Source organism: Pseudopodoces humilis, chromosome 21 (genome assembly GCF_049639895.1).
Source record: "Pseudopodoces humilis isolate 2021_Gansu_Grassland_sample_001 chromosome 21, ASM4963989v1, whole genome shotgun sequence".
In the NCBI taxonomy this organism is placed as follows: Eukaryota; Metazoa; Chordata; class Aves; order Passeriformes; family Paridae; genus Pseudopodoces; species Pseudopodoces humilis.
Window position 1 is genome coordinate 10837739 of NC_142220.1, and position 20666 is coordinate 10858404.

General features: G+C 53.6%; 1 protein-coding gene across 1 annotated transcript in view; it reads right to left on the reverse strand.

Moving 5' to 3' along the window:
• Positions 1–20666, reverse strand: part of NTN1 (netrin 1) — an 85438-nt gene that overhangs the window by 29949 nt on the left and 34823 nt on the right. The window contains exon 2 of the mRNA XM_005530949.3: positions 5966–6154. Within this exon, the coding sequence (XP_005531006.1) occupies positions 5966–6154 (189 nt within the window). The remainder of the gene's footprint in view (positions 1–5965; positions 6155–20666) is intronic.

A 20666-nucleotide genomic window follows, 5' to 3' on the forward strand; every position in this document is an offset into this window, starting at 1 on the left:
TGGAAAACATTTATGAGGAAGGCAAATTATTCCTTTTCTTTCCTTTGTCTTGTGGATATGCAAAGGTCTGGCTGTGCAAGTGAATTTGGCAACTTTTGCCCTTAGTCTGAGACTAGCAATGGAGAGCTGGGGTTTAGTCTGGCTTTATTTCTTAATAGGGTGCAAATTCCCCTCTATTGTGTCGCCACTTCTGACAAACCACATCCCAACCTGCCCTCCGGGATTGTTCCTGGATGCTTCTCTGCTGGAAACCCAAACCGCAGTTTGGAAAATGGCCCCAGTTTATCCAGTAAACTCCTGCTGGGCACCAGCATTGCCAGGATGTGATTTTTCAGGAATGCAGAGCTGGCTCCTGTCAGGGAATCAATGCTGTCTACATTTTCCTATTCAGCTGGATCATCCACATGTCTGCCACGGATTCAGGACTCAGCTGTGAGCTGTGTCTCTCCTCTGAAGGTGCTGAGGTGGTTTCTAGGTGGCCATGGAGATTCCAGCTCTTTCTGAGGGGCTCCTCCATCCTCCTCATGGCTCCCTGGATTCAGCAGTGTCTTGCCCTGAATTCTACAACTCAGAAAACTCTGCCCACACAGAGGCAGCTGCCGAATTTGATGTGTCTGCTTATCCATCATTAAAATGTGGATTTTAATGGATTTTTTAAAAGCTGGCGTGGGCTGGGAGATGCTTTGTGTTGAGCTTGAGTCTTACTTGAACAAAAAGTCACTGCTTTTCCATGGTTTCATTCTACAAACTCAGAACAGCGTAAGAGTTTTGGCAATGCTCATGTCCTGTTTCTCCTCTGGGATCCCTCCAGCCCAGGTGGGCGAATGGTGCAGCTCTGCCCTGGGTCCTGGCGGTGCAGTGGAGGAGGTGACATTTGGTGGCACTGGAGCCTCCCGTGCTGCCCCAGGCCACTCCCACAGTGACCCGTGAGCATGGACAGCTTAAATCTGCAATTCTAGAAACCTTCTCTGATGTTCTGTGTGTGTCCGGGGGTTGTGATGACAAGTTTTAGATGCAGAAGTCATAAATCAGCTCTCAGGGCTTGCAATAATATCGATATAAGGAATTATGGGGCTGTGGGGAAGGGCACAACCACTGACAAATGCAGGATGGAAATGCAACTAGAAAGTCATTCTTGTGGCAGTGGAAGAGAATCTCTGCAGTCCTGGGGAGAAATTAAAGTCTGTGCTTGTCAGATCAATGCCTGTGAAGTTTGGAATTTCTCCAGGGATGTGATTTCTCAGAGGTGACCAAGCTCTGACATGAGAGCCCAACCCAAGCCCTGCCAGCACCACAAGCTGGCTCCTCTCTCACCTCAACAGTAGCTCCAGCTGGAATCCAAAGAGGAGCAAAAGGAAGAAAGGAAGAGAAGGAAATTTGACCATTAAGGACAACTCCCTGGGGTGAATCCCTGGGAATTATTGCCTTGGAGTTTGCCTTAAAACCACGATTGAGCTGGACAAGAGATGGGCATCAAAATGAGGCAGCTCTCAAGGGAAGCATCTCCCTCAAGGCCGCGCTTCAGCCCCTCCTGAGGTGACCCCAAGGGCAGAGCTGGGCTGGTCCCAGCAGAGACCTGCAGTGAGGAACAGAGGGCTCCAGGGACAGAGCCCTGCAGGAGCCACCACTGCTGGCCCTGCTGGCCCTGGAGCCCTGGTGGGATCCAGCCAGGCCATCCCAATGCATTTGGCATTCTTCAGCGTCAGTCTGCCCCGGCCAGGTGTGGATCGGGGACTGTGGGAACAGGGGACATCTCCAAGGCTGGAGGGATGCTGACCATGACTGGAACCATGGACAGACCAGTGTCCCTGTCCCACAGCGGGACACCAGCAGTGGGACACCTCTGGTGGCAGTGACACCATTCTCAGACTGTGCTGTCTGCCGCGGGTGTTCCCCCACCACCTCCTGTGCCCCAGCTTCCCAGCGGGATGCAGCAGCAGGAACAGAGAGGATCCATCTCCCCTGGTCCAACCTCCAGGGAATGAGCTCTCAGTTCTAAGCTGGTCACGCAGCTCCCTCTATAGTCAGTGGAGAGAGACGGGGACCGGTGCCACTGTCCTTGTCACTGGGGGCTCTGCTCGGCTCTCCCGGCAGCTCCTGGAGCCAAAGGGGTTCGGGTTCTGCCCTGCTCAATGCCTGCCCCTGGCTGGGGAAAAACCCTTTATCTGCACCCCTGAAATCAAGCACGGGAGGCTGAGCCCATGGGGTCTCACCTCCTTCTGCTCCAGCCCAAACTGCCTCCAAAATGCAAATGTCAAGTCTTGACCCTTGGTGGGTGCAGGCCAGGATGGGCAGGGAGGCTGGGAGTGCTTTTTGGGGTTTGCACAAGGCATGAAATCCTCCAGCACAGCTGGAAAACTCCCCAGGCTGCAGCAGCACCAGGCACACTGACAATCCCATTTCCTCCCAAAACATTGAGCTCTGATGAATGTGACCTCTCCAGGTGCCAAATCCTGCCCCGGCACGAGGGGTTTGTGCTGTCAGCCTCAGCACAAGTGCATTCAGAGCACATCTCGTTTGTCATCTTTTCATCAAAAAGTGTGCAAAGCCTCTCCCCGAAGTGCAGAGCTGTTTTACAGCCAGGCTATAAAACCCTGCAGATTCTCTACTCCAATGGAATTAAATTAGTGCCAACAATCTGGCAAATATCAGGAGGGAATTTAATCAAAAGAACCAGCAGCAGGGCCCAGATTTACAGCAGCCCATGACAGAGCAGGGTGGACAAGGGTTTGCAGGACCCAGATGTGGAATTTCACTTGCAACATCATTTGGAGCAGAGGGAAAGCAGAAGGAACTGGAAGGAGGGCTTCAGCATGCTGGGAGCTCTTGGTGATTTCTCAAAAACCAGGGAGAAAAGAGGGACAATTTATCCTTGTCTGAGTCTGAAAAAAACGAACGTGAGCATTTCTTATACCCCGAGTTTTGTTGCTTGTCAGCACAGCCCCCAGAGCAGGGGTGTGCCCAGGAGCAGGGCTGCGATGTGTCTGCCAGGACAAAGGGCATCCTGCTCCCCTGCCCGCTGGGATGAGCCCACTCATCCCCCTGGAGCAGGAGCAGCAGGACCATCAGGCTCTTCCAGCCCAGGATCCGTGGCTGGGGCAGGGATCAGCTGCAGTCTGACCTCAGAATTCCAGGGGAGCCCTGGCTTTGTGTCCCAGGGCTCGCCTGACCACCCACCCGGAGCAGCCACATCCTCCGTGCCCAGCTCCAGCCTGGCAGGCTCTGGCACACACCCAGCATTGCCACTCCACGCAATATCCCTGCTCCATCTGTCATCAATTCCTTTGCCTGTGGTTTGCAGCCTCCGTGCCACGGCCTGCCTGGTGTTGCTCTGTCCCAGGGCATCTCTGGCCACTGGCAACTTCCAGGCTTTTATCATTTTTGCAAGGAAACCCTCTGGAAGCAAACACAGAGCAAAGCACCTGGCATGACTGGATCACTGCTAGCCATCAGGGAAAGGCATCCTTAAAGCCCAGCTCCTCATGCCTTCACCTGCACTGCTGATCTGAACTTCAGATCATTAGAAGTCTTTTCTTTATCAATTATTAAAGGTTTGGCTGCTGGAAACACCAGTAACCCTGAGCTGGGCAGAGGGTGTTTCCCAGCTCTGCTTTCTGCTCACCTTCTGCTGCCTGAGCCTCATTCATGCCCTGCAACATGTGCAAAAGTTGGTGGAATTCTCTTTTTCTCCAAGTTAAAAAGAAGGAGACATTGTGCAAACATTTCTGCATAATGTGTCATATTTTTGCATAATTACCCAAACCAACCATTTCAAACAATGCAATTCCAGCCTCTTGGTTGATGTTTGATGTGTTGTGAGTTGAGGCACCTCATGCATGGGATGGAGTGGGAGATGAGGAATGCAAGGCACAGGACAGGCAGCTTAGCTGGATGTGTCTGCTAGGCTGAATAAATGGAGTTGAATTAATGAAAAAATGTCACTGGCAGCTCTTTCATGGAGCCTTTTCTGTGAGATCACCCAAGATCTTGCTGGGGTGGGTGAGAGCCACGAGCTCCTCAGCAGCTCCCAAGGTACCAGGGTTCTCTGAGATGCTTTTATTTAAATTTGCTATGTGTGGGACATGATCAGAGTGATGAGATGGATTAAAGAATCAGGTTTTATAGAGAAAATATACAGAAAATATGGTTCTTCTGGGTGCAGGCAGTGATGAGGGAGGTGGCAGGAGCTTAGGATTTAATTCCTTAATTTTAACGACAATCAGTCAAGAGGAGGCTCTGGGAGTGTTGGTTTGGTGAGATGGTAAATGAATGTTGTTATCAATGGAGAGGTGGCTGGAGCTGTTAAATGGGAGGGCTGGGTTTAAACCTGCCCATTTTCAACAATTATTTCAGCAGAAGCCCTGAGTCAGGAGAGAAAACCAGGGAACATCAACCCCACTGCATGATAAACAGATCTTGGGAAAAGGAGTTTTCAAAGGGATGCCGGTGCTGTGGGGGATTCATTTCGCTGCTGTTGTAGGGACGGTGGATTTGCCCCCACAGAAACCCCTCGAGGACTGGGAAATGGCACTAATAGGTTGCGAGCCAGGTGCTGAACATTTCACAAACCTTTGTGTCTGGTGGGTCTGCTGGGCAATGGCTTTGTCACAAACTGCGGAGGTTTGCGGAGGAGCGCTGAAATTTGGCCATCTCCAGCTTCAAATACGGGAGAGGTTGGAGAAGGAGAAGGAGGAGAACGGAGCAACTGCAAGGAGGATTTCATAGAGAGAATGGTGGGGAATTCAGCCTGAAAACCTCCAGGAGGCCAATGAGGTCTTCTCGGTGCTCGCTTGGGGAAACTGAGGCACAGAATGGCTCAGAGGTTTCCCACCTGCAGGGGCCACCCAGCCAGGTTTTTTGGGCAGGGCTCGGTGCTGTCAGTGACAGCGAAGGGCCAGGGGACAGAAGAGTGGACAGACAGGAGAGGGGAACAGCTGCCCAGCCAGGGAGGAGAGCTGGGAAAAGCAGAAATGAGCACCTGGGAAATATCAAAAATATCTCATTGAAATAATTTTCACAAGGTTCAAAAAGGGGGAGTAGGACTGTCTGAAAAAGGGATTTCTTTTCTGCTATGGCAAAAAATGTCTGTTTTCAGTAAGGAAAAAAAAAAAACCCAAAAAAATAAAAATGCTGGAGACCCAAAACTTCCCAGCCAAAAATCCTGATCTGATGCCAAAAAGCTTTCGATTTCTTGTTGAAACAAATCTTTAGAGAGAAAAGAGCTGAGCATTTCTGTGGGAAACCCCACCATTTTCTAATCTGGCTTTTGAACATTTGCTCAATTCCTTTCACTGCACCTCAGGTTCAGGATTTCCATCTCTTCCAGCAGCAGCTGAGAGTTACAAGGGTTCATTTCCAGGATTTGCTCTTCTTGCTGCTCCTGCCCCAGCTGAATCCCAGCTCGCCTCCACGGCCACACGAGGAAACCTCGAAATACACCAAGCTCAAAATAAACTCGTTTCCCCATTTTCTGTTCTTTCCTTATCTGGAGGAGTGACAAGTTCTGTACGTGGGCCCTGCCTAAAACGTGGGAGCTGGAGACAGGGCTTGGAGGAGGCTGATTCAAATTCTACATCTCACCCATACCTGGGATTTTATGCCCCTCTGCCCTTGCAGAGTGATGACCAGGTAGGAGCAGATGAAGCACCATTTGTAAGTGATAAACCCTGAAATAACTTGAAGTACTCCTCAGCTGTAAAGACTATTTCCATGGCCTCGTCCTCAGCGGGAGGCGGAGAAGAGCAGGGAGAGGGGCTGGCAGGGGATGTGGGTGGCCTTGTCCTCACCAGGAGGCTGCAGAGGTGATGGCAAGGAATGTGGGGGCACGAGGAGTCATTCCAAATGGCAAAAAAAGCAACTGCAAACCGGTTTGGGAGAGGGAGGAAGAGCTGTGGCAGCAGAGCTGCAGGGAAGGGCTGGGGAAGGAGGAGCTGAGTGTTCCCACCACCCCACCCTGAGCCCGTACCTTTGCAAGCCTTGCGGTGGGAGATGGGCTTGCTGAGGTCGCGGTAGAAGCCCTCCTTGCAGTAGTGGCAGTGCCTGCCCGCTGTGTTGTGCCGGCAGTTGAGGCACACCCCGCCGCTCTTGCGCCCCGACAGCTTGAACAGCTCCATGTTGAAGCGGCAGCGCCGCGCATGCAGGTTGCAGTTGCAGGCTGAGAGAGGCAAAGAGGGGACATTGTCACCATCTGTGCCCAAACAGGGAGGTGCCAACCCTGGGGAGCTGCTGCCAACCCCTCTGTGCATGCCCTGTCAGACTGGGGGGGTCTCGGGATGGGAGGCACCTCTGGTTGTGAGAAGCCAGCTGCTCACCCACATTCCCTCCTGACCTGTGCTGTGGGCTGGGCCCAGCACTTGGGAGGGCAAAATGAGGTTGCCAAGACCACATTTCACTTTCCTAAATACAGCTTTGCCTCTCCCTGTAAGGTGTGAACTTAAACCATAACAGGAAGGTTTTCCCCCCCATAAAGATTGAATGAAAAAGCTTTTCCCATAGTTCACACCACCATGTTACTGTACCCCAGGTCGATGTACCCAGCTGGCCTGTGGGCTGTCCCTCCCCTTTTTACCTTATATGTCCTTTCCCTAGAAAGTTCTCCCTTCCCTGTGTCCCCATTGGCCCCAGTTTGCTGCAATGCTCCGCCCCTGTGATCCCATTGGCTCTCCCTGTCCCTGACCCCACCTATGCACCACATTCCCCTGTTCCTATTGGATCCTGACCCTCGGCTCCACCCCCTCAAGCCCAGATATATCCGTGGCCCCTCCACTTCTCCCTGGCTTTGTTCCTGGACCCCTTCAGTGTGTGGTTGCAGTAACCCCCACTGGAACTCCATCCAGAGACCTCTCCACCTTTGCTCAGCTATTTGTGGTGTGATTGTGTGTGTGTGTTGTGTCAGTGTGATTGTGTGTGTGAGTGTGAGCATGTTGTGTCAGTGTGTGTGATTGTGTGTGTGAGTGTAATTGTGTCAGTGTGTGTGATTGTGTGTGTGAGTGTAATTGTGTTGTGTCAGTGTGTGAGTGTGACTATGTGTGTCAGTGTGATTGTGACTATGATGGTGTGTGTGTGTGTCAGTGTGATTGTGGCCTACCAGACGCTTTCCTCTCCGGAGGCGCTTTTGGGAAGGTAGTGTCACCTGACCACCTGCACCCGACTTTACCTCCCTGCTCGTAGTGTGGGTTATGGGGGGACTGTGAGGACAGGGGCCCCTCTGTGGTTAGGGGACAGGGCACACAAACCCCTGTGACACCTTCAGCTTTGTCACAAGCACTTTCCCCCATGGAAGCACCGCTCATCTCCCTTCTCATCCACTCTCTCTTTGTGTTGTTACTGCTCAGTCAAAGGTCCCCAGACTGCTGAGAAACCCCTCAGGAACCCCCTCTGTCCCTGTGGGAAGGGGTTTCCATCGCCACCTGACCGACCTTCCCAGTATTCCCACTCTCACCACTTCTGACACACACGTTTGAGCTCTGAATGCCGTTCCAAGACCTCCCTAGCTGGTTTCTCCCTCAGCTTTTCACACCACAGGCTCTGTCACTCACCTGCAGCCCTGACCAGGCTGATAATCTTAATTTCTGCCCCTGCATCCCCCATCCTGCCTGGGACAGCCCTGGCCTGACACCCAGTTAACCAAATTCCAGAAGGTGCCCCCCTGCTCTGATTGCTGTGACTGAGCTGTCCAATTCCTCCACCATATGCAGCCTAAAGTCAACACCAGACCTATTTTAACAGGGGGCCTTTGCAAAGGACAACTTCGGGACTTCAAAAGCCCGACCCCATGCCCGCCTCTTCCCAGAGCTGTCATGGGGCCATCAGGAGGCAGTTGCTGGGGCTCTGTGCTTTGCTGAGAATTTTATAGCTTGTTTTCTTTTCCCGTGGCTTTTATTTGTTCTTCACCCCTGAACAATGCAGCTGTGCCATGCCAGCCCACAGCTGGGCCCCTCGCCTCAGCACGGAGGTGTCACAGCTCCGGGCTTGTCACCTTCCCTCAGAGCAGAGATGTCTTAATCCCTCATTCCTTCCTGTTTACCTTATGGTGCTCTCCCAATACAAAGCCACGCTGTATTTGCTTAATTATCAAATTTCAGCCCAGAAGATGACAGCGTAGCTCCGGAGTGTTTCTTAGGAGCAATCCCCAGCTGACACACGCCGTGACAGCACCGAGCAGAGCGGAACCCCCCGTCCCCGCGCCCTCAGCGGGATGGAGCCGCTGTCTCCGTGCTCTGCTGTCAGAATTCCTGTGGCTGACACAGAGAGGCCAAACCTCACATCCCCACTGAGGCCGGCAGAGCAGGAGCAGCAGCCACCGACGTGCTGATGGAGACAGGAGCGGCCCGGGAGAGCTTTGCCAGGCGTGAGGGAGAGAGATTCCTGCCACAAAGCTGGGCCCTGGCTTTAAGACGTGGTTCGGCCCTCCTGGGATGAGCCCAGCAGCCTGCAGGAGCTTTTGTCATCTCCCCAACAGGACACAAGCATGAGGGAGCCCGGAGACAGCACTGCTGCCTCCGGAGGGAATGGCTGTTTCAGATCAGGCCCAGCCCCACATGTGCTGAAGCTGCACTTTTAGCACAGAAAGCAGCACGGGAGCACGCACCAGACACTTGTGTGTCCCCCCTCGTGGGTTTTCCCCTTCCATGGAAAGCTCAGGAAGAGCAGCCTGCTGTGCCCTGCTGGAGCTGCCGCTCAGCTCTGCCTTCTCCTCATCCCACACATGCTGAGCAGCCCCGGCCCACACCACGGCTCCACCACAAAAAGGATTTTAGAGGTCATTCCTGCCCTGCAGAATGCACTAGCAAAGCTTGTGGGGTGCAGGTGGGGGTTTTAAATTCCCAGCCCTTGTTTCACAGAGGTTCAATCCTTTTCCTGAAGGTGCAGGACCCAGGGCTGGTTCCTATGCTCAGGGCAGAGCCTTCCCAAGGGCACAGACCAGGGCTGGGACACAGGGAATGATCTCCTGGCCACACCTAATCCCTGAGGCAGCACCTGTACCCAGGGCACAGCCTCAGGACTCGGCTCAATCAGAGGAAAAAAGGTCTAAATCCCTCAGTCTGAGGACTATTGTAGGTTGTGTCCACATGGGCACGTCTCAGTTGTTCAAAGCCTTGAGGCTCACAAGTGGCTCTGCCTTTGGTGACACAAACCACAGGATTTGGTCCCTGTCGATCAACACGAGGGGACGTTTATTTCTCCAGGGATTGGCATGGCCTCACAGGAGCCTTAGCTCTCTCTCAAATCTGTCAGAAATGCATGTTTTCCCAGGAGAATGAAAGCTCACCTCCTCCTAAAACTTGTATTTTAGGAGATCTGGACTTGGCATTGGAGTATTTTGCAAGATTGCATTGGCAAATTCCTTTTTAAAATTCAAAGCTGAGCCCACACGAAGAGTGAGTGAAAATCTTCGCATTTCTTTGGGTTGCTTGATAAGCAGAAATGTTTTTTGCAAAGCCAGGAAAACAGAACTCTGGGGATTTTCTTGAGTTCTTTGCTAACATTTCCACTGGTGCCACCAGAGCAGAGCTGCACAGGAATGTGGGAGAATAAATTGAGTGTACAGAGCTCCTCCCAGCTCTGCTCCCAGGATCAATTTTCCATTGGTGTTCCAGGGATGGGAAAATCCTGAAGAAAGGAAGAAGCTGAACCTCCCAGGAAGCTGCAAGGAGCTTCCCAAAACATCCATCCTTGTCCTCATCCAGAGACAACGACCTAAATCCTGTGGCTGCCCTGGAGGACAAACCCTCCAGGAAGGCAGTGAGTGAGCTGGGAGAAGGCGTGGTCTGGTCCAGCCCCACTCCATGACCTCCCTTGAGATCCCCACAGGCACCCAAGGAGGGACAGCCACCCCTCCACTGTGACCTCTCAGCTTCTTTTGGCTCCATCAGCTCAGCCTCAGTTCCTCCTTCCACTCCCAGGAAACAGCTAGAAGTAGTTTGGCACCAATTTCCTCCCATCCCCATACACCTGGCTGCTTTTCCAGCATCCACCCCTCCTGATCCACCTGTTTCTGCAGTCAAGAGGGGCCAAACTTAGGGAGAATGGCTTTAATTGGAGTTACTGTGTCCTGTGTCCACCCTGAATGCCTGGGCTGGAGTGGCCAGTGCTGTGCACCACTGGCCACCAGCCAGGGCAAGCTGGCTGCTCTGCCTGTAGCCTGGTGTGTTTGCAGAATGCCCAGTGGGAGAGGCTTGGTCTGGCTGAAGGAAAATACCCGTCCCATTTCTCCTGGCAATAGCACACAGGGACGCAGGAATTGGGGCAATGCAAGAAATGTCCCAGCCAGGCGTCACAAAGTCCTTGTGTGGACAAGGCTGGGACACGCCGTGATAGGATCAGATAATTCTGGAGGTGCAGAGTGTGGGCAGTGCCTGGGCACATCGCTGGCCCCAGCAGCAGGTCGGGATGGTTTTGGATCCCAGCTCCAAACCCGTGCATGTCCCCAGGGTGTGTGGCTCCCCGGCCACGTTTTCCCTGGACAGAGGCGCTCAGGAAAGGCGGCTCCCGCCCTCCCTCTGCTCGGCCCGAGGTTAATCCCCTGCTGTGCTGAAGCATTTTGCCTTGTTCCTAACATTCCTTGGCCTGGCTTTAATTTTCTGCCACTGCTTCTTAGTTTGAATTTCCCTGAATTCAAGTGGCTCTTTAGCAACCCGTTTTTTCTTTCTATGAACGCCTTTGAGGGCTGTAATAAAAATCACCTTCCAGGATTGGCATCATGTCCATTCCTCAAACTTTGCTTTGCACCTGGTGGAGAAGACACCCCTGCACTCCTGCAGACCCTGCTATGAGCAAAACCTGGGCCAGGTGCTGAGGGCTCTGTGAGGAAAAGTTTTGGCTCTGGTTGCTCCACTAAGCCCAGTCCTGCTGTCTCTTCTCTCTTCTTTCTCTTGCGCTGCCAAGGACCTCACAAGCCTTTTGTTCCCTGACTTTATTGCTCACAGATGTGCAGAGCTGCATCAGAGCATCTCTACCTGAGCTGCCAGGCTCAGCTCTGGATAACCAGATTTCATTTAAACACAGATGTTCTGAAACCTGGAAAAGGTTGAAGAGGGGAAGAGGAAAGCAGGCGGAGAAAACACCGCGGAACCTTCTCCTTGTTAAAACCAGTGACTTGGTCAAATGAATCCCTCAGGGAGGTCAAGGTGGGCAGAATTTTCCATGTGGGAGAAGGAAAGGAGGGACATGAATGGAGGCACAGGCTGGGGCTGTGCTGGGAGCTGTGGTTGTGGTCCTGGTGCTGCCACCATGTCCCCAGTGCCCTGTGTCTCTCAGGACAAATTCCTCTCCGTGGTTTTCATTCAGCAATGACAATGCTGCCCTTTCAAAAGACCCCACCCTCCCAAAGCTTATATTTTGGCAATTTTCAAAATGCAAATTGCTTTTTAAACAAACGAAAACCCTAAAACATTTTGTTTTAATTTTTGCAAACAATAATTCAGGGGAGGGGGGAAGGAAAAGGGGAGGATGGAAGAATCCAGAGACTGAAAGTAATCTCTAAATTTGACTCAAATTTATGAACAGTCCTAGTCTCCTTAAAATTACCCTTTTCCCAAACAAATATTTTTTTTTCCCAGAAAATTGCTAGCTCAGCCTGAGCCATTATTTCTCTTCTGCAGGAGAAATCCTGACATGCAGGGTCCCAGTCCCTGAGAGGGACCCCATGCCCATCTTGTGGGGGCTTTCCTCCCAGGGAATCCCTCGATATCCCTGATATCCTCAGAGATATCAGGAGTGTTATTTCTGAGGATCATAATGGTCGATGGAACACCCATAGAGACAACAGAGGTGAAGCAGCCAGAGCCAGTGGAGACATGTCTGGACTGGGAGGTAGAGAGCAATTGCCCATGGAGACAGCAGGAGTGCGTCCCTACAGTGTCCCTTCAAGCCACTGCCACTGAGGTTGTGGAGCAGCTGGGCGTGAACCTGGAAGTGGTGGATGAGCTCTCACACCACCACAGGTCACACCAGTCCAGCACAGGCTGCCAGGGCCCCATGAGTGCTTCCAGGTGTGGCCCTGCAGGGACCTCTCCTGGGGGTTTGGATGACCCCAGGCTGGGAGAGGGTTTCTGTCTGTGCCTGCTGCAGCAGAATGGCCAAACAAGGATGAACACCAGTGGCAAGGTCCTGCAGAGTGGTGTCACCACATGTGGCCCCAAGGCTTGGAGCCATAGGGACTGAGGGGTCAGACCCAACTCTGCTCACAGGGCAGGCGTCCCCATGCCCTCCCGAGTGGCCCAGTGCCACTCACCACGGCCCCAGCTGGCCACCAGCAAACAAAAACATTTGCTCAGGAAAATTCGTCTGTGTGAGCAGTTGGGTGTGAATAAGGAGGAGTTGGTTGGGTTGGCTCAGGCAAGGGGAAATCCATGGGGGTGTTGTGGCTGCAAGGGGCAGACATGAGGGCTGCGCCAGGGCCAGGTTTTCCTGACAGTCAGAGCTAAAGGATGGAGGGAAGTGTGTGGACACACCACAAAAAATGCAGCTGTGGCTGGCATCGCCCCCAGGCCAGAGCCACAGCTCTGGCCTGCAGCAACAGCAAGTGGGGATGGGCAGAGGGAAGGAAAGGCAGAGCCCCAGCCTCGCTGGGACCCCCTGTTGGGGTGAGGGCTTTTTGGGGAGCCCCTCACACTCTGATCACTCCTCAGGAGGCCAAATACCTCTGTCCCCGCTCCACCCATGAGAGCAAGGAATGAGGGAGCAGGATCCTGGGGAGAAGCACAGTGAGGACATCTCCCCCTCAACACAGAAAGACCTAGGGGATCTGAACACTTTTCCATGCTTGAAAATCCCTAGGAATGGCAGTTCTGTGGAAAAGCTCTGGAGGACATGTCATCAGAGTGACTCAGGACCTCCCTGGGGAGGCTGCACAACCCAAGTCCCCTTCACTTCCCACTTTGCCAGCTCCCAAATCCCCATATGCCTTACAGACAGAGAGGCCCTGGACATGCCCTGCTGTCAGTGTTGGTTCTGCAAAGTGTAACAACTCTCTGTGACACTGAAGTTGGTAACAGAACACTGACGCCCGCCTGGGATTTCCAAGGATAAGACCCTCATTCTCTTTTCCATAAAAAAAAAAAAGCCAGACTCAGTGTTTGGGTTGAAATGTTTGAGACTGGGTGTCTGAGTCAGGCTGAGCATTTCTAGAAAAGTCTCTGCTAAAATGATTCAGCTGGAAATGAGAAACAAGGTGAGTGAAAAATCCTGTGCTGTGCCAACCCTAACAAATTTGGGGATTTATTTCCTTAAAGAAAATCTATTGCCCTTACATTTGAAGCCAAGGCTTAAAAAGAAAAACACTGCTCTCTGCTAGGGATGTGTCTGTTGCTGTCTCTAAGAAGAGCTGCTCAAGCTCGGCTGCATTTCTCAGTCACCGAAAAAGGGAGGACATTTGGTCAAAGCTGATGGAGTTCTGCAGCTGAATTCCATGAAAATCTGATTTTCACTGCCTAAACCAAGCCCAAAACCAGGCCTGTAGATACAGGGCAGAGAATTCCTGTCCTGCTGGTGGATCCTCAGGTGTGGCAGTGCCACCCTGATCCCTCCTGTCTGAGGTTTACCTCCATCCATCAGGACTTCCCAATGGAGCCCTGCCCTGCCCTGGTCATTGTCAGGCCCATCAGCAGGAAGGGAGAACTTCCAGCAGATGCTGGGAGTGGGGAGGAAAAGCAAATGCTGAACAGCAGTTTGGCAGATTGAACCCGTGAATGTTTTGGGATTGCCCTGACCCCAGCGACAAGAGGGGCAAACCAGGCATGTCCATGGTGAACCAGCTGCCCATCAACACCCAGAGCCAGATGAAATAGTGCCCAGCCAAAGTGGGCAGCAGATGGACAGCTTGCACGGCCAAATCCCAAAATATGGTGTCTGGTTTTGAGAGCGGGTCCAGGGAGAAAGTGCAGAGCTGTTCACAGATCAAGCCCCCAGGAAGGAAGAACAAGTCCTGTCAGATCAGCTGCTGAGGGTTAACTGTCGACACTCAGAGTTAGCAACTTTCTGCAGTGTGGTGAGCACAAAACTCTTCCCAACAACACCAGATCCCTTTGGAGAGCAGCTGGCAGCTGCTGCCCACCAGGCACTGGCTGCCCACCCATCCTCCAGCCCCACAAGCCACGGGAGCTGATCCCAACAACCACGGACACCGCTGGGAGCTTCAGCTGCTGGGCTGGGTCTGACCTAGGTTTGGATTCATTCCATGGAGGGAGAGGTTTCCATAAGTGTTTCCACACTGATTGGTTCCAGCCTAGACTGGAACACCAGAACCACTCGAGGTATTTCCTGGCTGTACACGTAGTGTTTGTGGCCCCACAGGAAGCATCAGAGGAGCAAGAGCAAGACTTGTTCCTGGGAGATTTACAGCTCCCAGATATTCAGATTTTGAGCCAGATTTGAACAATCTCTGGGCAGCGAAGCTCTCCCCACTGCCAGGCAACACACGTGGCAAGCAGCTGCTGGCAGCCCTGGGGGTCCAACCGAGCTGTGTGTTCCTTGCTGGAGTCCTCAGGGACATGTCCAGTGACCTGCAATGGCTCCTTCAAAGCCAGCCGGCAGCTGAGGGTCCATCAGCCGGCGATGGGGGCGGAGGAGGAACCTACGGGCCCGTTGTGCTGCATTGAAATGTTGGGATTTGTGGCAGCCTCTCACCCAAGGCGTTTTCTCCCAAGACAAAAGCGCTCTTACTCAATACAGGATGGGGAGCACAAAGCCGGCCTTGCCCTGGTGCAGCACACACGGTTGGACTCCAAGCGCCGGGAAATGGGCTGTAAATCGCCCTCACTTCCTCCAGAGCGCTGCGAGGGGACAGCGCTGCCCTGAGACTGGAGCGGAGCCTTCTCCTGAGCGCCTCTGGGGATCAGCCTTCAGCCTCAGCAGGAGTCAGCCTCAGGAGCCAGCTCTGAGCTGGGATCCAGGGATCTCCCCTGAAGGCTGCTCTGTGGCGTGGGCAAAGCGCGGCCTTGTCCTGTCCTGCCCTGGGTGCCAGCACCTTGCACCCACAGCCAGTCCTTCTGGGACACTGAAGGGATGGCGCTCACAAACACAGAATCAGTGAGGCTGGAAAAGACCTTGGAGATCAACGAATCCAACCTGTGACCCAACACCACCTTGTCACTAGACCATGGCACTGAGCACCACATTCAGGCTTCTTTTAACCTCCAGGATGGTGACTCCAGTACTTCCCTGTGCAGCCCATTCCAATGCCCAACCACTCTTTCTGTAACAAAGTTTTTCTAATGTCTCGCCTGAACTTCCCCTGGTGCAGCTTAAAGCATCCAGCAAAAGCTTTGACCAGGATTTGATTCAGATTTGACCAGGAGATTTTCTCTGCAAATCAGGTGTTGCGCAGAAAGTTTGCAGATAAACCTCAGATTAGAAAGAGCTTAATACTTTTTTTTTTTATTATTATTTTTTGAGAAGGGAAAAGTCAATGAGTGAACTCTATTTCACTCTGGGAGATGATATCAGCCTGTCATCAGCTTGCTTTGTTTAATTTCACCATCCAAGCCCAGTCTCCTGAGACTGTCAATCCTTTGAAATGAATTGTTTGTATCCCATAATTCATGCAGATGCCATTCAAAGGCAGGAGCTGACGGGAGAGCTCACCCTGCAGTCTCTGGGTTATCAGGGATAGCACAGAGCCCCCAGCCCCTGCTCTGCCCCCCAACCCAGCTCCAAGGTTCTCCTGAAGCGTCGGTGTTTATTTAGAGGGAAATCCACTTGGGAACAATTTACCCACTTAGACTCTGCCCTTGCGGTTTCCCTCGTATCTGGTTCAGATCTCAGCAGCAGCTTCCCTCAGCTGCTCCAGGGCTGTGGTGCCTTCCAAGACCTTTCTCCTCTCTCTACCCACACCTTGGTGTTTCTTGTCCAGCCTGATGACCTCTGGGCAGCTCTGAAATGTTGTGGGTTCAGGGAATGCTTTTCAAATGGTCAAAATCCTCATCCCACCCTCATCCCACTCCCCAAGCGCTTGGTCTCACCAATACGTTTGTGTTTCTGTAAAACCAGAACCCTGCATCTCAAAAGGAGGGCACGTGGTGGGGTTGAGCACCCCAAAGCTCCAGGTGATCCTCCAGGACATTTCCCTATAAGCTTTCCTACATTTCTGCCCCAGGAGGGATCAGCCACTTCAGCGTTAAAGCCACAGCACAAACAGATACTGAAAGAATTTGTTCATTCCGAGCAAAGGTTACCCAAAATGCACAAGGCTGATAACACAGCCAGCCCAGTGAAGAGTCAAAGGCTTTTCAAATCTGGATTAAAACTGTTCAGCCCAGAAGGACCAGGGATACAAACAGCCTCAGCTCTACTTCCATCGGTGCCCCAGGGAGCCGGAAAACTTGGCTGTGCTTCGCCACAGCCAGGGGTGAAAACAAAGTGAGGCGGTTTTAAACCAGCTCAGGCTGTGCTTCCCCCAGGGCAGACCCGGCTTAAAGTGATGCTGCTCCCGTGCCTGGTCGCTGCTAATTCAGCCTCCTGTGAGGTCGGGCTGTGCCGGGCTCCTCTGCACAAACAGCGTTCAGGAACGTGTTGTGTTGTTTTAACCCCGGATCATTTCCCAATCTCCTCTGGAGCAGGGCCAGGGGAATTGTTAAACCAGCTCCAGCCAGCCTCACTTCCGAAGGGACCCTGTGGCTGCTGCCAGAAGCCAGCACAGAGCTGGGCACAACCCAGGGCTCACCATCCCTCCTCAAAACCAGCAGCAGCCCCACCACAGTGCCACAGCACCAAAACCACCTCTCTTTAGATCAGCTCCTGCAGGATTTCCCCCTGGAGTCTGCATCACTGTCCTTTTGTACTTTCCCCACCCTGGTTTGGTGTGGCCTTCCCTCCTCTCTACAGGATCCCATGGCCTGACCCTCCCAGGCAGGGCCAGCAGCTGCAGCTGTGCATTCACACCCCCAGACCCCGTGTCCCCGGGGCAGCAAGGAACAGGGCTCCCTAGCCAGAGGAGAACACGTTCCTCTAGGGAAACACGTTCTCCTGCAAGCAGATCCCAGAAATCCCATCATGGACAGAAGCCCCAGGGAGGAGGACTCTCCAGGGGGATGGTCCCTCTTGTTTGGTCACACATTGCTGGGAGCTGGTCCTGCCTGTGCCCACAGAAGCTGCTCCAGCCTGTGCCTCTCCCCAGGAGATGGAGCTCAGGGTGGCTTTGGGAGTGCTCCCATTCCCATGAGTGACAAACCTCATGCCTGGCCACTCGAGGTGCCAGACAGTAACCCAAGCTTGACAGATGACCCCTCTTGGGAAGGGTTTTGGTTTCTCTCCGAGCCTGGCTGGCTCAGGGGAGCCGTTGGCAGCTCAGCGCGTTTGTTTCACCCAGCGCAGCGGGACCGAGCCCCAGGGCTGCCATGGAGAGCTTGGCCATGGGCTGTCCCGTGAGCTCCATGGCCTGGCCTCAGCCACTCCTGCTCTGTCCTTGGAGAGGAGATGCTCCAAGGATGCAGGAAAGGTCCTGTCATGGCTCGGCCTAGCTCCTCTGTGCCTCAGCTTCCCTTTCTGAAAGTAGGGAGAGGGACCCTGGGAGGGTTTTGTTGTGGCAAAGGCTGAGAGCTCTGGTTGACAGGAGCCAGAATTGTCTGTGGATCTGCAGAATGATGTTGGATGACAAAAAAACTCATCCCCAGCTGGGAAAACTCAGCAGAGATGGATTTTAGTGCCGCTTCCAAGCCTTCCTAAACCTGAGCTAATTCTGCAACCCAGTCCAAGCACGAATCATGGTGGTGGATGGGGTGAGTGCCCAGCTCCCATCCCACAGTCACCTGGAGCCGACATCACCCTGGGCTGGCTTTGGAACAGCCCTACAGGTGTGAAGAGCTGTGTTTGCTCAGGGATATTCACACCTTTAGGGCTGTGTGGACAGAGCTCTGCTGCCCTGGGTAAACAGAGCTATCTTATCTTGGGACACTATCAGGGCATCTGAGAGGAAGGAAAACTGCGGCTGATGAGCCTGACATCCCAGCCTGACATGGTTATCGCAGCGAGGACATGGCAGTATTTCAGGGAGGTTTTGGGATGAGCTGTCTGCCCTGCTCCCCTCACACCGCGGCTCTCTGCTCCTGGCCAGGCTGGGAGCTCCCGGCACTCCCAACAAGGCACTGGTGTATTTTGTTTTCCTGAAGATTGGGGTTTTATCAAAAGCTGACAGGCTTATCCTGCCTTATCAGGGCAGCTGTGCTACTGTTAATGGTTTTCTGTAACAGGCTCTGGGCAGAAATGTGGATTGTGATTGTGCTGGGCTCCGGTAGCTCAGGGAGGCCGGGCAGCCCTGGCTGGGCTCAGCATCCCCTGCGGGGTCTCCATGGGAATGGGACCGTCCTGCACTGCCTGTGTTTAACACCCAGACCCCAACACCAGAACATCCTGAGGCCACATCACCCCCCGGAGGGAGCAGCTGCCAGTCCAGGGGTCCCACACCCATCCAGAACATGGCACATCCCCTCCTCACTTTCCCTGGGATTGCCATGGGATGCCTTATTTCTCTGTGCTGCTGCTTCCCAGCTGACCAGCACTGGCTGAAAGCAGCCCCAGGGACAGCTCTGGGCTTCTAGACATGATGGGCTGGTTCAGCAGCTCTGTGCTCCTCACCTGCACCATCTCCAGGAGCTTGTGGTCTGTGTGTGCTCATCCCTCCCTGCTCCTCCACCCCAAGGCTGTGGGATACCAGAGGTGTGAGGCTCCTAACAGAAAGAATTCAAGAGCTGGAAACACAAATCTCTTTGGGGTCATGGGACTATTGTAGGACAGGGACTTTGAGCCAAGTCTCATCTGCCTTAAGCCAGCGTTTGGATAGAGAAATGCCTGGTGGTGCAGGACAAGGGGAGTGGGTGGCTATGGACACACTGCCAGCAGCAGAGGACACCTGCGAAGGACACAGCTCCTGGCTCTGCACCAAGCCCAGCCCGTGTGGGGCTGGAGCGATCCCACTGACCCAGCAGCACCAAGGATGAAACAGGCAGACATCTACTCAATCCTGAATCCAAACCTGACCCTACAGCCTCCCTCGGGCCAGGGCAACACCTGGAAATGCAGCAGCTCCTCCCTGCCCAGCCAAGTGCCTGCAGCTGCCTGCTCACTTTTCGGGGTCACTCAGGGCAAACTTTGATGCCTTCAAGTCAAAACACACAGCCACAGGAAAGCTGTTCCTGTTTGTCTCTGAGGGATTTAATCCAGATCAAAGCTAGTCCAACACAGGGATTTCCCAGCTTTTCTGTTGGGATCAGCCTCCCGTGCATGCCATGGCCCTGGGACACTGCCTTGGCCAGCCTGGCCCTCGCTGCTTTCTCTCCCAGACAGGGAGGCTGGAGAAGACCAGGACTGTTGGAAGAGGATGGGTAATCCCTGGATGGGACAGCATTCCTGGAAACTGGGCAGGTCTTTGGAGAGGAGCTTGACATGAACACCCAGACACAAAAAGCTGCACATTCTGCAGGGCAGCAAAGGCTGTTTCAGCTATGGGAAGCCTTTACTTTTCATTTTGGCCTAAACCTGAGGAATGGGAATGCCCGGGAGTGGGTTCACAGGGAGAGGGAAGGATTCTGTGGTCCTCCCTTTCCAAACACCACACCAGCCATATTTTCTGAGACCCTTGTTCTCCACGGGGCTGTGGCCATGCAGTCACTGCCAACAACCCAGTCACACCTGTAACCCTGGGGTTGCTGCCAACACCCACCTGGAGCGGAGAAACAAGACAGCCCAGGACCAAGCAAAGGTGCTGCCAATGCCTTGAGGGCAGGGGAGGAGCAGTGATGGAGCCCTGGGTGTCCCAGCAGCCGCCTTCTCCCTCACCCTGGGGGCCACTGGGGCCACCACACGCGCCTGTGCCTCCCAGGCAGATTTTATCGGGACCCTTTAATTAGCTGATCACGGACAATTACTTGGACAATTACTTCTGCCGGCCGGCAGTGGTGCAGGCTGCAGACCTGGCTGGTTGCAAAGGGCTGCAGAGGTGCAGACATTCCCGGGGATCGTGGTGGGAGCGGCAGCGAGATGTACCACTCAGACTCTGGCTTGTGCCACTTTATCCCTAAAATTTTCCATCCCACCACCATGAAGGGAGGCTCCATTCTGTCCTGGACCCGGGGCGGTGGTGACCACTTCGACAGGAAGGGTCAGGCTGGTGCTTGCAGGGACATGGGACAGCCTGGGCACGGGCAGGAACTGAGCCATGTGCCCACAAATCCTGACACCAGCCATGATTCCCATCCCAAAATACCCTGGAGCTACACCCAAAGCTTCAACCTGACCTGCCAGGGACACTGCAGGGACTGACTTGTGTCCAGAGTGTGCTTCCTCCTGTCCATCCCATGGGAAAGGTCTCTGGATGTGTGACCCAGAGTGGCTGGGAACAGGGACAGCTGGGCCAGGCCCACCCATGCCAGGCCCCATGTGGTGCAAGGGTGCCCTGGCTCTCGTGGGACAGTTCCATGTGATGTGGCTGCTCCTCAGGTCACATCTCACAGATGCAGGACAGGGTTGGAAAAACTGCTCACCCTTGGCTGGGAGATTCACCTTCACTGGGAGATTCAGCCTAATCCCTTAATCTGAGGGGTTTTTCTTCCTTTATGTACGTGCTCACCACTTTCCTGCAGTGCAGCTGCAGCTCCAGACTCACAAAATCTGTCTCAGTGGGAGCCTGCTCCGGGCTTCAGCTGCAGTTCCTGAATTTTGCCCAAAAGTTA